The sequence below is a fragment of the Hippocampus bargibanti genome, linkage group LG01, assembly GCF_051943395.1.
Source record: "Hippocampus bargibanti isolate YZ-2025 linkage group LG01, ASM5194339v1, whole genome shotgun sequence".
NCBI lineage: Eukaryota > Metazoa > Chordata > Actinopteri > Syngnathiformes > Syngnathidae > Hippocampus > Hippocampus bargibanti.
The window spans coordinates 12,721,289-12,733,342 of record NC_142734.1 but is presented as its reverse complement, the minus strand read 5'-3'; the positions used below and the strand labels follow the sequence as shown (position 1 = coordinate 12,733,342).

The 12,054-nt window shown below is 43.3% G+C and overlaps 1 protein-coding gene across 1 annotated transcript in view; it reads right to left on the bottom strand.

Moving 5' to 3' along the window:
- The window catches only part of epha2b (eph receptor A2 b), a 30,382-nt gene extending 18,616 nt beyond the window's left edge, over nt 1-11,766 (bottom strand). The window contains exons 1-3 of the mRNA XM_088997022.1: nt 11,530-11,766; nt 10,861-10,940; nt 8,333-8,981 (exon numbers count right to left, since the gene is read on the bottom strand). Coding sequence (XP_088853148.1) covers nt 8,333-8,981; nt 10,861-10,940; nt 11,530-11,617 — 817 coding nt within the window. The 5' untranslated portion in view covers nt 11,618-11,766. The remainder of the gene's footprint in view (nt 1-8,332; nt 8,982-10,860; nt 10,941-11,529) is intronic.
- Between the last annotated feature and the right edge of the window lie 288 nt (nt 11,767-12,054).

The following is a 12,054-nucleotide window of genomic DNA, read 5'->3' as shown; positions in this document are numbered from 1 at the left end:
AGGAGACAACAACATAAGAAATTTGTTTGTCCATCTTAACCACAAGCTTGTTGAGGAACATCAAGAATCTGAGTCGAGCAAACGAAAAAAAACGACCATCATCCCAAAACATTGTGAACACTTTATTATTCATTTAAAATTGCCCCATTGTGTGCTGTGAAAATTATGTTTTTAGTTTTAGCACCCAGCACTCAAGTGACATTAGTTGTCTTGTCTTGGTCTCAGCGCACAGAGTCTCAAGAGTATGAGAACACGCTCCCCGAAACCATACATGTTGTTTGAGGTTCTCAGGTACTTCAATTAATTTAGTCTTCAATACCTCTGTTCTTCCTGGGTGGTTTCGACATCCGACACATCACATTCAAGTGATCAGCATCTTAATTCAGCTTCTACAGCACTTGCACTTTGGGATGATGGTCATTGCAATCTCGTTCCACAATTTGCTTTTGCTGTCGAATGGATGTCCTCAAGCTAACGTGTTGAAATGACATCTGTCTAAAGTTTTCGTTTGCTCGACTCAGATTCTTGATGTTCCTCAACAATCAGGTGTTTTGGGTCAGGGAGGCATACAAAGAATCCAGGACCGAAATTGTCCACCCCTGCATTAATGGGAGGAACTTTCAGTCACAGACGCTTGAGGTATACAAGCATATACACCAAAGAGGATTCTTCGACAACAGCGCCAGGAAGCTTCCTGAGTCCACGTAGAAGGCGAATTGTTTTGGTACACGACAGGAAGCAGGAAGTGCGAGACTGATGCATCGCTTGCTTCCTCCCTTAAGGGTTCAATGAAAGTAACAAAATACAGCAAGCGTGATCAAGAAAAGAAACAGAATTGAAGTCAAGTGCGCAGATGGTGGAAATTTAACTGTCGACCTGACAACAACACGGGCCCAAAACTCAAAGTCCAAACATCTGAACTAAAGGAACCCATTTTCCCCCCCACCGTGTTCTAAATTGAAGTGCTGTTTGTCATTTGAGAGGCCCCACCAGCCTCCAGACGATCTGTTTGTTTATTGAAGCTGAGTGCAAGGGGCCTATTCCATTCTGAGAGCCTCCTGATCCAGGAGCTGGAGCCACCATGTTCCCCTCCCTGTGCGTCTGCACAGGTTTTGACGGATGAGATGGTGACAGTGATGAATGCATGCTTGGATTGATGGATGAATGGCTAACATGGAGACTTGACAAGGGAAATCGCCCCTGAGACTTGAGGCATAAGTGTTACAGGGGGGCCCCCACAATGGAGTTTGCCAGTAAGGTCATGTGTGCCTGAGGGCAGCGGTGAGTTAGAGCGTGCACGGCTTCCTGAGATCCGTTGGCCAAGTAAAACAAACTCATGTCCGCAGCAAGCCAGGGAGAAACATGGCCAAGGAACACAAAAGCACAGTGAATGAATACATATAAATAAACGTGTAAATCATTATGTCCAACCCAGTTCCCCTTTTCCTGAGCTACTTGAATATCGCAGCACGACGTCATGTCATTCCGCTTGAATTCAAGGTGACAACACGTTATTAGCATTTCGGCTGATGCTGCAGTGAAACAATGGGGCTCTGTTGGGGGAGGTTACACGACGCGGGAGAAGGTTGTAGGTAGAGGACGGTGGTAAGCGTATATGTGAACGATTATACACAATTAGCCGAAAGGATTAACAGCTGGAAGAGCATTACATCTGTTTCACAATTGCAATCGGGCTTTCATGTGGCGGTTATCAAACAAGCTTCCATAATCTTATTCCCTTTCTCCTCTCGGAGCATCATCCAATGTAAAAAAAAAACACGTTATAAAGTCAAGCTGCCTTAGAAGGGGGTGAAAGATCAGCAGGACTGGCTTGGTGTGATTGAATGCTAAATAACAAAAAACAAAAAGGTAAAAACACTAAATTCGAGCAAGGCCAAGTGAAATCAATGGTGCAGAATAAAGCAAGTATGGTATGTTGAAACTAATTAAGGTAGGAAATTTCTCTGCTCATCTGGTCAAGTGAACCAGCAAAAAAGTTTGGTGGCATATAGCAGCAGCTTCCTTGACTTCCTGATGAAACGCACCAATTGAAATCAATGAAAGTGGCAGAGTGTGGCCGACCACAATAGAAAGCCCTGAGCCAAACGGGTCGGGGAGTCAACCAGGGATTAGGTGGCCTCCGGTTTCCGGTCGTCCTGTTGGCAGTGACGAGTGGCTGGCTGTCGACGGATGAGATGAATGACACAGTGGCAAGGAAAGTGCTGAGCTCACCTTACACAGCAGAACAACACAATGGGCTTCACATTGAATGGACCCCCCTAACCCACTCTCCAATGCCACCACGAGAACATAGCCATACACATAACATGACCAACTTTCCTTCTAACAGAAAAACACAGCCAAAACCGCATCAATATAGATTACAAAATACTTCACAAAACTAAACACACAAAGCTTGAAAATCTCACTTCAGAAATTGGACAACCTCACAGGCATTTGAGAGAATTTTTCTTTCGTAACTTTGTGGATTTGTGCACTGATGTTCACTTGGCTCCACATCTTTCAGTTACATGTGTTAGACCCCCACACCCTCCGCCAATCACATTACAGCATCTGCGTCTTTTATGTTAATTCAATTGGGCCTGAGCTTCACCGCCAGTGGTGCTGGCTGATGTAACTTAATCTATATTCGCAATAGTTTCTTGTACCAATCCAATTTCATCCTCACAGTAACAGCATCGGATGTGTTTCATTGAAATGGTTTTGTCATGTTATTAAATGTATGTTTTGTTTGAACACCTTTTGAATTTTTTTGTGTTGGCCCCTTTGCGTGCCACTGTGCCACCCCGAATCATCAACTCTTCAGAACATGAAGCATATTTGGTCATGAACATCTATTGTGCCAAAACAAACACATATGGTCCTATCCACGACGTTCCTTCTGGCACCATCCTTGTGTTGTTTGACACATGCAAGGAATCATTGTTGCTATCTTAGTTTTGTAAATTAGAATAGTTTAATAAAAAAAACTATTTGGTCAGACACACTTCAAGGCATTTTTATAGTGAAGAATGTGAGCTGACACCATCAACAAATGACTAAGAGCCAAAATACAGTAATGTTAGTCAATCGCAAGCTGCAGTACATACGTGTCAATTAGGTGATACCATCGTATTGGTTCGCACCTCTCTACATTTTTTACATATCTGTAACAGGGAAACACATAAAAATTGTCTTTAACCCAATATGGATCAATTGGAACACATAGCATGTGTCTTCAAGAGTTCGTGACACTAACCGAGAAACAGAAGGATGTTTCCAAATTGTGGTGAACATTCCATTGTTGCAGATTCATAGCATATCATTAAATACATTTTTGCCTGTCTTAGACACCCAGGTACAGTACACCTACTTTTTGTCACGCAAGTGCTCACATTATTACACAACTGAAAGAAAGCACTCGAAAACCGCTTGGTGTATTTTGTCTCTTGGTTTATTGGCACCAATTGCAGCCATGTCTCAAATTTCATAAGGAAGGAAACATGACGTGACTTGAGAGCAAATTTATCATCCTCCCATTATATTTCAAAAGCGACTCCCTCACCGGGCGGATTCTCACTTGGCATCACATCAAATGAAATCATGCTTTAAAGAAGGAAATGAAAAAAAAAGAACACGTGCGTCGAAATGATCAGTCCCATGAAGATCTCAATCTATATTTGACACATGACATCCACCCCAGGTCAAGTGAATCCAATTGGCCACGTTCACGCCTGAGCAGATAAAGTAAAATAGGGTAAAACCTTGGTCTTACAGAGGGTTAAAGAGATTATACACACAAATGTGGCACAAGGGGGAAAGGGGACAGCGAATCACTTGCTTCTGTCAGAATGTTTCAAAACAGCCTTCTTTCTTAAATACCTCAACTATCACATGCCTTGAGGACAAAAATAATCAACAGGAATTCATGTGGCATTCTTACAAAATTGCAGTCAGTTGTGATCCCTAAAAAGCAACGAAACACCATTCAAAAAGTCCTTTATTTTTAATGACAAATTGTTTCTTATTTAAAAAAACATCAACCATCACCCAAGTATAAAATGAATTTTTAAAATGTTTCAACATAGCAGAGAAAAGTAGCACTTTGAGGGCAGCACACACACACACGCACGCACACATACATACATACAAAGCTAGCTAGCAGCTAGCACAAGAAGCTCACAAATATTGAATCAAACTACAGTTACACAAGGTTATGATTAAAAACCTTTGTTCACAAAAAATGGTCAATGATGTCTCATATGAAGCCAACAGCAATGGGACAAAAGCCTAAAGTAGCAGCCAACTAAAATAAATCGAAACAGAAGCAAGATTTGTGCTCAGTCATCTGTGTGACTTTCATCACACTCAAACACTTTGGCTCAAACTATTTGTCTACTGTAATGTTCAGAGGCATACTGTGTTTTTAGCAGTTTTCGTGAGAAGCCCATAATTTTACACATTTGTGGGGTAGATATGTCAAAACGTGCCACTGTAGTTTATTATTGTCTCCAGTTCTGTGCTTTGGAAAGTAAATGTCCACTAAAGTTGCATGATTCCAGTAGTTTTTAAGGTTCGGAACCAAATTACGGGCCGTCATGTCAAGTCATTATATGCTTCATGTTGGGAGCCAATATTTGAAATGCAAGTGAGCTTTTGACACACCACCACTCATTATGTATAAATGCCGCCTTGTGACAAAACAAAGTGATCATTTGTACTTGCAATTGCCCTCAATTCCTAGTTAATTCCTTTAATAGCCATGAAACGTGGCCAATTTAGAATATTTCCGAATTTCCGGAGATTTGGTGTAACTTTCCTATCCCTCTGCATCCCTCAATTCTACTGTTTGAATGTGGTGGGGAAAAGTGAGCAGAGGTCCTCGCAATGTTTCCACCAGGGCCACGCAAAGGATGTTCAAACGTCGTTGATGTCACATTCACGACTCGTGCTGCCAGGCCCCAAGATAACCAGCAAAATTTGTTTGGCAGTTTGTGAGCCATAGGCGGCCTTTGCATTAATCATTGGAAAATACAGATGGGACTATACACCGAGGGGACTCTTTAAATAAATATACAACCGGAGGGAAAAGAGCAATAGTTAGTCTGTGAGAAGAGGTAGTACAAGGAAAATTAACACAAAACCGGTAGTTATTCAAACACACCCAAGTCAATTACTAGCCATTCACATCACTCACCACACAAGTCCACAGTGGTCATTGCGTCATTTGAGGATGAGTGAGGACACTGACACAGAGTGGAAAATTAGGAGATACAGAAAATTGTTTACTGGAATTCCCTGTGAGACCAATAATCACTTTACTGGAAACCTACTATGGCTCCATTCTGTCCACGATGCTAATTCTGCACTCTGCCGTTCAAATACCTCATACTGTGCGTTCCAGAATAAAAACCCAGACTCAGGATTAAATGTGATGAGGCTGATGAGCTGAGGACAGGGAGGGCTATACACAATCCCAAAGTCCAGGAGCCAAAAGCATCTGTGAGTCACGGATAAGCACCTCAATTGGAGTAGGAAGGTTTATTAGTTGGGAAGAACATGGCAGGAAATCAAGACAGGGTGTGTAAATAGATGCCCAGTGCTGCCTTAAGGTATGAATTTAAGTAGTTCGGTGACCACGCTCCGAACGAAGAACACTCGGATGTCAGGTAATGTTTTCCGATTGAAATGAATGGAAATACATTCCATTCAAACCTCCCCAAAAGAACCAACATTTTTGCAATGTGTTTATTTTTTAGGTTACACACAAAAAGAAAAAAATTCAAAGTGCCAAACATTCAGAATGACTCATGACGGAAAAAAAAAAACACTAAAAAGGAGTTTTAGGAAGTGTGAGTAATTGATTTGTGAGGTGCTTTTGCTTGGGTTGTGTGACTGAATCTATTCAAAGCAAAGAAAGCAGCCGTACGGCCTCCCAGATTGACACAACAATCAGGTCAATCTAGACAAGACGTGTGTGGCTGGAAGCGGCTGATTGGTTGACAAAAGAAACAGAGCTGACAAGTAAGGCGTAAACCAAAACTTAACAAGCAAGACTGGACCGCATGAAACAAAAACAATCGAAACAACAAAAACACACATCATGTCAAATCTTCTCTTAGCTCCCTGTCCACTTTCTTTAGGAGTAAAACCCACACAAAGCCAACGAAAAAGAAAAACTCTTGTGTTGTGGTCAAAGCAAGGTTTTTGTACCAATTTAAAGGCTGAAAAGTGAAGTCGTGCAACAGTTTTAGAGTTTTTATTTCACTGTGTTGTTACTTGAACACCATATGCATGTTCAAAAGCAGATTTCATACTAATACCTATTGTGACAGTAACAATGTGCTACCCACTCAAACGGATAAATATATGAAGAGTGATCATAAACTCTGAATCAATGTCTGCTTTATCTTCAACGATGACGGTCACGAATTGCAAGAGTCAAAATAAACAACATGCGTTCATTCCAAACAATTTGGCTGACACACATGAGTTACAGTTTAGAAATGTGATAAAATTCTCCGCAGCCGATCAAGGGATTTAGTCATCCCAGCAAGACAGATTTCCTGTTGAGCAAATGCGCGTCCAAGCCCTATTCAAACGATTGAAGAGCAGTTGGAGAGCAAAAGCAGACATTTCCACCTTCATCTCCAACTTCCTTTATGTGTCTCTTAGCTCCCATTTGACTTCATCTTGGATTTGCGGCGTTTACTCATTTTTATGGGAGGTCTTGACCCAACATCAACGCCCCCGCCCCCACTAGCATCTCCACCAAGCACGACCAGCATGCTTGGAAAGAAGGCTGCTCTTCGGCAAACGGATGAGGAATGCACTGGGGAGGTGAGCGGGGAAACACAGCGCCTCATTGTTCTTCTACCTTTACATTCCAGGCCCTGTTTTAAAATCACATCCCTCCTCTAAATACAAACCTTTGTCGCTTTTCAAAAGTTCTCCCATTTCTACACGCCTCCTCCTCGCTCTTGGTCCCACCTGGCACTTTTCCCCGCAGCAAAGAATGATGCACTGACAGAATATTTCAGCACTTTAATGCCATTGGGAGGGCAAACTAGGTGCAAATATACTACAGGCATGCAGGATTTATGACCCTAATTGTGTGTGCATTTGATTGTGTATGCATACCTGCGCGCGTGTGTGTGCGTGTGTGTGTGTGTGTGTGTGTGTGTGTGTGTGTGTGTGTGTGTGTGTGTGTGTGTGTTTATAGTGCCACGTTCTGGAAAAGGAGCAATTTGGACTGATGAGGAAGTCATGACGTGCTCAGCTATTTAAAAATGCCTGCCGGTGCAAGCAGTCACTCAACACACCCCGAAACTGCAGCCTACGACATTAATGAAAATGAATCGTCTTTTCACTGCATCCTGAAAAATGCAAAGCTCAGTTTCCACAGTCGAAACTGGCAGCTGCGGTTGCCAGAATTTTATTCCTGTATAAGGGGATGATGGTTATCAGTGCAGTGGTACCTGGACCGACATTTTGCATTTGTATGGGGACCAGAATGGAATATCTCCACTAAATTTAAACAAATCCACAAATTCATTCCAGTTCCTAAAAAAACAACACTGATAAAATTAAGTAGTATACAGTAAAGCCCTCTGAATACCAGTTTCTGGGTACGTCACGAGGTGGAGGCCCATGATCATGTTTAACACTGTAAATTTGAAAGAAGAAGAAACAGCAAGTGTTTGAACATCAGCCTCCTTTTAAGTCAGAAAGATGAACAAAAGACTCACTCGTCTATCATTGTACTTCATTAAGCTTACATAAAGGAACGGTTACAGAGTGCATGATCATTGACATGCTTTGGAAAAATGGTGTTTAGGTAAAGTAATCAAGGATCACCTCACTCGCACGTTGTTTATTCCGTGTTTGGGTTTGACCCCATTTCTGAAAGACTTTCAGTTTGAGGAATTTTGTTTCAGTTTTCACACAAATTAATTCAGGTAAGAAAGAAAATATGAATGAGATTTGTACTTTCATCTGAAATACTAAAAAGAGGGAAGAGAGGAACGTGGACTTGTCAAAGTACTTTCCGAGATTTAAACTTCTTAGAATAACCGTGGAGCATAGAAGTCACGCACAATATATCGGTTGTGCTTCCAGGTCAGGGATGATGTTGGAACATGTAGCATTCCTTCCATTGCAGAGGAGCCACATTAGCCAAGGGGGGAATTCCACCGAGCGATGATAATAACGCCCATGACAAACGCGCAGCAAATGACAGCTTAGCAACCCAAACAAACACCCAAGCCAAACGGTCAGTGCCAAGAGACACTTGCAGCAGAAGGACAGTATGAGGGTCCGACCGAGCGCTTACCTTGACATGCGTCTTGGACTTTTTCGTGCCCCGCTTTGCACTGGCATTGGCCGACCGGCACCACCCATTCTCCATCCACGGTGCAGTAGACGCGAGGCAGTTCCTCGCTGACTGCATTACCCACGCATATCCCAGTCACCTCCCTCAGAGCCTGGTTCTCGCCACCCGCCACCGTTTCAGCAAAGGACGCCAGGCTCATCACTGTGGCGGGGCACGTTTTGTAGTAAACCCTGACCGACAGAAGCGCCACACAGGCGCCAATGTCTTGAAAAGCCAAGTAGAAGCCTTTCCGAGAGAGGTTCTCCACCACGCGAGTCTCCGTGTTGATCCGCAACTCGTTCTTGCTGGTGATCTCATCGGGAGCGATGGTGGCCACTTTCTTGAACTGACTCTTGCGGAAGGTGGTGCCCACGTCCACGTCGGACTCGGAAGTGAAGAGGTTGAAGGTTTCCTTACAGGTCATGGACGCGCCGTCGAAGGAGTTGCAGTCGCGTACAATGAACTGGAGCTCCACAAAGACGCGGGAGGCGGACGGACGCCGCTGGATAAAAGTGGTGCGCAGCCAGTTGTCTTGCTCCCGTTCGCCAACGTTACAAACTGAATAGGTGTAAAACTGAGAGCCGTTCAGGGTCCTTTGGACCACCTCCCACTGTAAAACAACACAGAGACTTTAGAGGCAAATTCTCGACCATGGATGACCGGTCATGTTCATGTGTGTTTTTAATCAACAATGATGTCGTCAAGGGAACATGTCAAGGAAATTTTACTTTGTAACGTCTGGTACATGACTAGCAAAAAGATGAAAAGCCACTTTCAAGCGATGGCCTTAGTCTAAAACCCTATCACGCAAAAATGCTCTGAGGGGTGCCATACTCATGCTTGTCAACAGGTAAGCAGAGCGACTGTGAGTTTTGTTGGATGGGATCAGCACGTTATCTTGCATTTTATGCAAGATGAGTGATTGGTTGTAATGTTTTTTTTCCGGTTTATAAGGCGCACTCCCAATGAATGGTGTATTTTTAAACTTTTTCCATAGATAAGGTGCACCGGGCTATGAAGCGCATCTTTAATGAAAGAATAAAGTTTCCCAAATACAATATATAAATATATAAAAGTTTTCCAAATATAAGACACACCACAGGTGCTACAGTAGGGGCTGCAATTACGCTCTACTTCTTCTACAGGGGAAAATGGAGTCGGTGACTGCTGACAGTAGTCGCGAGACCTCTTGTGGCTCAATATTACTTCACATATAAGGCGCACCTGCGTATAAGGCACAGGGTCGTCTTTTGAAGAAAATCAAGGCTTTTGGATGTGCCCTATACACCGGAAAGTACTGTTATGTCAAAATCATGTCACAGACGTGTTACAAAGATGGTGAAAAATGCATAATGTCGCAGTGTTTCCTTTGCAAAGGCCAACTTTGTTTCCACAGTTGCTGTCAATCATAATTGCACCCATGTCTATTACAAATACGAAATTTAAGGTCGGGATTCAATTCCTACTTTAATGTCATCTGGCTGACGGCATACCACATACAATGGTTCCATCCCTGCAGTCTAAACCTGGTTTCAATTTCCTTCGCAGCAGTAATTAAAGTCACGGCATTGCGGAAAAGTGAGTAGTGTTCATTCTTTTTTTTTCTTACACGAGTCCTGTGCTGAACCAACACAGCGTGAGAAATCACTGCACGCTCCCACGTTATTTCCAGTCAGTTTTCCGACACTGCTTCTACTGTACACTAAATGTTGCCACACATATTTCTGGAAAACCCGCAACATGTTTGAACATAGCCTTGGCTCAAGGAACAAGTAGCCCCACGGGGCCTTTTGAGGCAGGCCCGGCAGGGTATGCACTTTTTGTACACCGAAAGTACTGTAGCTGTACAAATTGTGTGTGGCCATGCACCCCCGGTATGCCACCTGAAATAAAAGTAACATCTAAAGCAAAGGAGACGAGCAGCAGGGACACGTCTGAGTCATCAGCACACAAAACGAGCCTACTTACAACGAATTAAGACAGACCAACTACTGTGAGACCGCATTGTGGACAAGGACAAACGCGCCTGTTGTTTAATCACAGCATTTGTCTAAAACAATGAAGGCATTTTCATTTGCCTTCACAATACTTTTGCCGCGGTATTTGTGAACATTAAAAAGCCCCCACTTCTCTAGAAAGGAGGCCGACCAAAAAGTTAATTGCTTGCTAACATATAATTGTGCTGCCCGAAGCTCCAAACCGCAAGAAGCCACAAGTATTCCCAGCTCAGGGCAAGCTGCTATTCTGTCTGCCTCCGCTTTGGCGGAGCCCAGACGTGCACGGTAGGCAACTTCAACCCCTTCCTTCTCAAACGAGAAGCCAACAAGTGGCGCGTTTGACACTAACGGCCGAGACCTTTCACAAGCACACCCTACAAGTCAAATGGTCAAATATTTCACACAAACCGAGGCTTGGCCCTTCCTGTGCAAAGTCTTGGTGCGGGCAAATTCCAAGTGTGTAAAACGTGTGTGTGCCAGAGCAATACTCACCCCAGGCTTGTCTCCTTGCTCAAAAGGCCAAGTCAACCAACCCAGCTCACCTCCTGTGGCCTTCATGTCCAAAAGCACCTCTGTGTGTGGAGACAAGTGTCAAAGTCTTCTTCCGTGTGGGCCATAACACAGTTATTGTTTCCATCAGGAGAGTTTTTCTGGTTGTGAAACTAATAATTTTAATTCAGAAGTCATGGACTTACTTAAGAAAACTACATTTGAATACGACTGCTCAAGTTATGTTAAGATGGAAAACAGTGGTTGTTAGAGCAATAAAAATAAAATAATTCAGGGGCAAATTTTCAATTTATGTCGAAATGAAAAATCAAAATTAATTTTGTGAGTCACTGAAGTAAATTACATTCACTTTATTTGCTTTCGTGGGTCACAACGATGCGACAGGTCAGATGGGATTTCTATCCATCTATTAATCGGTTTATTTATTCAGTCCTTCCCCTGTGAAGGTTTTTTTTTAAGTTGTCATGAACGTCAATAGTGCTACTGATACAAGTACAAAACGAAGAGCATATGTAATAAAGGTGCAATTTTCAAATGTTCGATCTACGCACTCAACTGCTGAACTTTTTTAACTTTCTTCAAGTGACTCGGTGTGGTGCGGCACATCGACGCCGGTGAAGTTTGAACTTTGAAGGCGGACGTGACACTCACCTTCTTTGCTCTGCAGGGTGACAAGGATGCCGTTAATGAGCACATAAGTGAATATTGAGAACGGTCGGACCCCGGTGAAAAATTCCATTTGCTCCACTTGCGTCCGCGCTCGCTCGCTCGCACACTCGGTTGTTCGTTGTAAACTCCCGGGCTGTGACTGACCGGCTGTGGAGCGCCGCTTTGCATACACAAGCACACACACGCAGGCACGCGCGCACACTCATTCACAAAGCAGAAACGCTTGCTTGCTGGAATGTGCGCGTGTGTACGTGCGTGTGTGCGTGTGTGCGTGGGAGGAAAAGGAAGAGGAGGGGGAGACTCCTCCAAAGAAACCTTTGCTGCTGCATTCGCGAACCGTCGGCAATATTATGTGTCGAAAAGAAGTTATAACAACAAACTTTATTGAAAACTACTTCGACCTGAAGTGGGCCAGCTTTTTGTGCTTAAGGGTGAAACGTTTAGTTTTAGAAACCACACAGGTGCACCGGATCATTCGTCGATGATTATGTCAAAGTTTATTTTTAG